At 62.7% G+C, this 3,162-nt stretch overlaps 1 protein-coding gene across 1 annotated transcript; it reads right to left on the minus strand.

The window, feature by feature from the left end:
* Positions 1-416: 416 nt before the first annotated feature.
* Positions 417-2,224, minus strand: AANAT (aralkylamine N-acetyltransferase). Its single transcript, XM_059828302.1, has 3 exons — positions 2,068-2,224; positions 1,113-1,267; positions 417-722 (listed from the first exon to the last, which is right to left on the minus strand). The coding sequence occupies exons 1-3, from the start codon at positions 2,222-2,224 to the stop codon at positions 417-419; spliced, it is 618 nt and encodes a 205-aa protein (XP_059684285.1).
* Positions 2,225-3,162: the final 938 nt, after the last annotated feature.

Consider the following 3,162-nt stretch of genomic DNA (forward strand, 5'->3'; position numbering starts at 1 on the left):
GGGGGGCGCAGGGCTGGGGGCACATGGATGTAGGGGCTCTGCTGGGTGTCTCAGCGACACGTGGCTGTGAGTGCCCTTAAATCAGCGGAGCTCCTAGGGTAATGCCTTTCCATCCCCGTGGGGCAAGTGGCCCTGCAGCCCACACTGGCTTGGTGTACAGCCCCAGCTAAAGCAGAGACTGGGGGGTTGGTGCTTCCAGTGGGGCCGGGGGGGGAGATTGTGGTCCCCAGCCCTGCAGGGCTGGGATGGGGCTGGGCTGATCTCCTGGCTAGAAGGCGGATGTGGCAGAGGGATCAGCTGGAGCCAGAGCCAACCAAGAAAGATGTAGAGCCATGATGGGGATGGAGAGGGGTCACAGCCCCCCTCGAACCTGTCTGCTGCCCCCCCCCAAGCAGAGCCGGACCCAGGGGGGGGACTCAGCAGCCGCTGTTCCTGCGCATGAAGGCGTGTCCCTGCACGGGATGCTGCATCTCGATGAAGGCCAGCTCCCCCACCGTCACCTCGCAGGGACCCAGCGCCTCGAAACCGCACTTCTGGTAGAAGGGCACGAGGAAGTCTTCGCACATGAGCAGGGCGCGCCGGGCGAAGGGCAGGCACCGCAGGTATTGCAGGTACCGCCACATGAGGATGGAGCCCTTGCCCTGCTGCCGGAAGGTGCGGTGCACGGCCAGCACGTGGATGTGCACCGCCGTGCCCCGCGGCTTGTGCAGGGTCAGCGCCGCCTGCCAAGGGGGGAACGGGGGTTAGTGTGACTGGGGGAGGTCCCATCCTGCATATGTCTTGGTTCCCCACCCCAATGAACCAGGGTCCATGTCCTTCCCCCAAAGGGAGAAGGGTCCCAGTGTCATCCCCCTTCACCTCTCCCCGTCATCCCTGCAGGCTTTTTAATTTTAAAATGAATGTTGTGGGGAAATGCTGAGCCTATTCTTTACCAGCATCAGTAAAATTAATTAATGAGAAAGTTCATTTCTGCCAGAGCAGCCCTGTAGCAATGAGTCTTGGGAGAAGATTGGTGAGTAGTCTCAGGGCCCCGGGGAGCTTCTCCTCGTCCCCAGGCTCCGGCAGTGCCTCTCCCAGCACACGAGCCGGGAAGAGCAGGGTCCGGCTCTTACCTGGCTGAGCCTCTCCTGGTCCCAGAGGGAGCCAATGATGAACGCCACGAGCCGCCCTTCCTCAAACCAGCCGAGGGAGAGCTCCGGGCACAGGTTCAGAAAGTGGCGGATCTCATCCAGGTGGAGGGGACAGTCCCCAGAGACGGATATAAAGGCTGGAGGGGGACAGTGGTGAGCACAGCGAGGGGGACCGAGGACACCCGGACCCAGAAAACCCCCCAGCACCAATGCAGTGGGGAAAAGCGGGATGTGATGGGGGGCGATGGCATGTGTCCTGCTGCCTACTTGGTCTACAGGAGCTCTAAGGGACAGGACAGCTCCAGGGAGCAGCTCTGCTCCTCCCCAGGCAGCCCCCCACAGCCCAGGGACCTGCTCTCTGTTCTCGTTGCTGATTCCAGGGCTACAGCAGCGGGGGCTGAGATGAACCCTCCCTCCCGGCATCCCCCTGGCTGCCCTTGCCCTTTGGAGAGGAGGGAGAAATGGGCCGGTGAGTCTGGGTGAGGGGAGCTGGGGTCCCTGGGATGGAGGGGAAGGGGGAGGTTGCTGGGGGTGCATCTCAAAGTGCCCCTGTGCAATAGGAGGTTGAATATGGTGTCCTTCCTCCCGTCTTCCCCCTCTCCTGTCCGCTTGCTTCTGGCAGGGCTGTTTCGGGAAAGCTGTTCCCCATTTGCCTGGTCCTGCTTCAGGATCGTCTCCCACCATCCCCATCCCGGGGAGCTGGCGGCCGTGTTCTCCAACTCCGTAGCCACAGCCTCCCCCACCCCATCAGGGAGCCCGTGGTGGCCTGGCCACAAGTCACGTCCGTTGGCTCCCTCCCTCATCACCCACGAGGGCATACATGGGGGTTTTGCCACCATGGTGTACCCCCAAGAAGCATGAGGGACCGGGGGAGGGACGGGACAGGGCATCTCCAGCCGACGCCACCAGGCAGGACCTCCCCGGGGCAGCCCCTCACCTTCCCGCTCGATCTCGAACACGCTGACGGCGTCCTCGGGGCTGAGACAGCGGAACTCGCTGGCGGGCAGCGTGTGGCGGCGCTGGCCCCCCGGCAAGCTTCGGGGGGACCGCAGGTGAACGGGCTTCAGGAACGGCAACGCGCTGAGCGCCGACATCCTCCTCCTCCTTCTCCTGCCCTGCTTCCCACCGCTCCCTCTGTTCGGGGCAGCCTCTGCCGGCTCCCGGCCCCAGCGGTGGCACGGCACCCTTTATTTCAGCCAATCTCCTCCAGCGCTCTTAGTCACCAAAAATACCTGTTGATCACGCACAGGATTAGGCTGCTTGCTGCCCTTTTCCTATACATATGTGTGTGTATATATATATATATATAAATAAAGCAAATACCCGCCCACAGTGACCCCATTGCCCGTCTGCCATCGCCGTGAGCTGCGGCTGGTGCTTGGGGACCGGCAGCCTGGCACCAGCCGTGGGCTGTAGCAAACCCGTGGCCCCAGGGACTAGGGGGACAAAAGCCCGGTGACCAGCTAGGGGGGCCGGGTGGTGGGACAGAGCAGGGACAGGGGCTGTTGGAGCTAGAGCAGGGGGAGCAGGCGTGGAGCTGAGCATCCTGCCCAGCACCTCCCAACCCATGGCAAAGCCAGGTGGTGGGACAGGCAGGAGAGCCCTGGGACAAGAAAAGCCACAGGCCCTGGGGACAGGCAGGGTGGGATGTGGCTGCAGGAAGCCAAGAGATGGCAAAATAAGCCTTTCTGGGTGAACCTTCTCGCATTTGTGGTGCTGCAGGGCTGTATGCGAGCAGGAGGACAGTGCCGGCCCACGGTACATGCACTGTGGTGTCCCGGCACGGACACGTCAGGCAGCCAGAGCTATTGGGATTTACTCCCTTTTCCGGCTCGCTCAGCGGCTAAGCAACACAGCTTAGCCCCTTTGGGCTCTTAGGTCACGTCCACGCTCACAGACAGAGCTGAGATGGGTCTGTGGCAGGACAAGTGGGTGCCTGTGGCCGCAAGCCTCGGGCATCCTGCCTGGGTGAGGTGGCCCCAGGCTTTGCCCCCTGTCCCAGGAACTTCAGGCAGTGTGATCCCACCTGGCA

Source organism: Gavia stellata, chromosome 22 (genome assembly GCF_030936135.1).
Source record: "Gavia stellata isolate bGavSte3 chromosome 22, bGavSte3.hap2, whole genome shotgun sequence".
NCBI classification, from domain to species: Eukaryota; Metazoa; Chordata; class Aves; order Gaviiformes; family Gaviidae; genus Gavia; species Gavia stellata.

What these genes read in the sequence shown, in the direction of transcription:
- AANAT (XM_059828302.1), bottom strand. Translation starts at nt 2,224, where the DNA reads ATGTCGGCGCTCAGCGCGTTGCCGTTCCTGAAGCCCGTTCACCTGCGG. An exon ending in GTTCGAGATCGAGCGGGAAG is followed by an intron (nt 1,268 to 2,067) that starts GTGAGGGGCTGC and finishes GTCCCCCTCCAG; the next exon opens with CCTTTATATCCGTCTCTGGG. An exon ending in ACCAGGAGAGGCTCAGCCAG is followed by an intron (nt 723 to 1,112) that starts GTAAGAGCCGGA and finishes CCCCCTTGGCAG; the next exon opens with GCGGCGCTGACCCTGCACAA.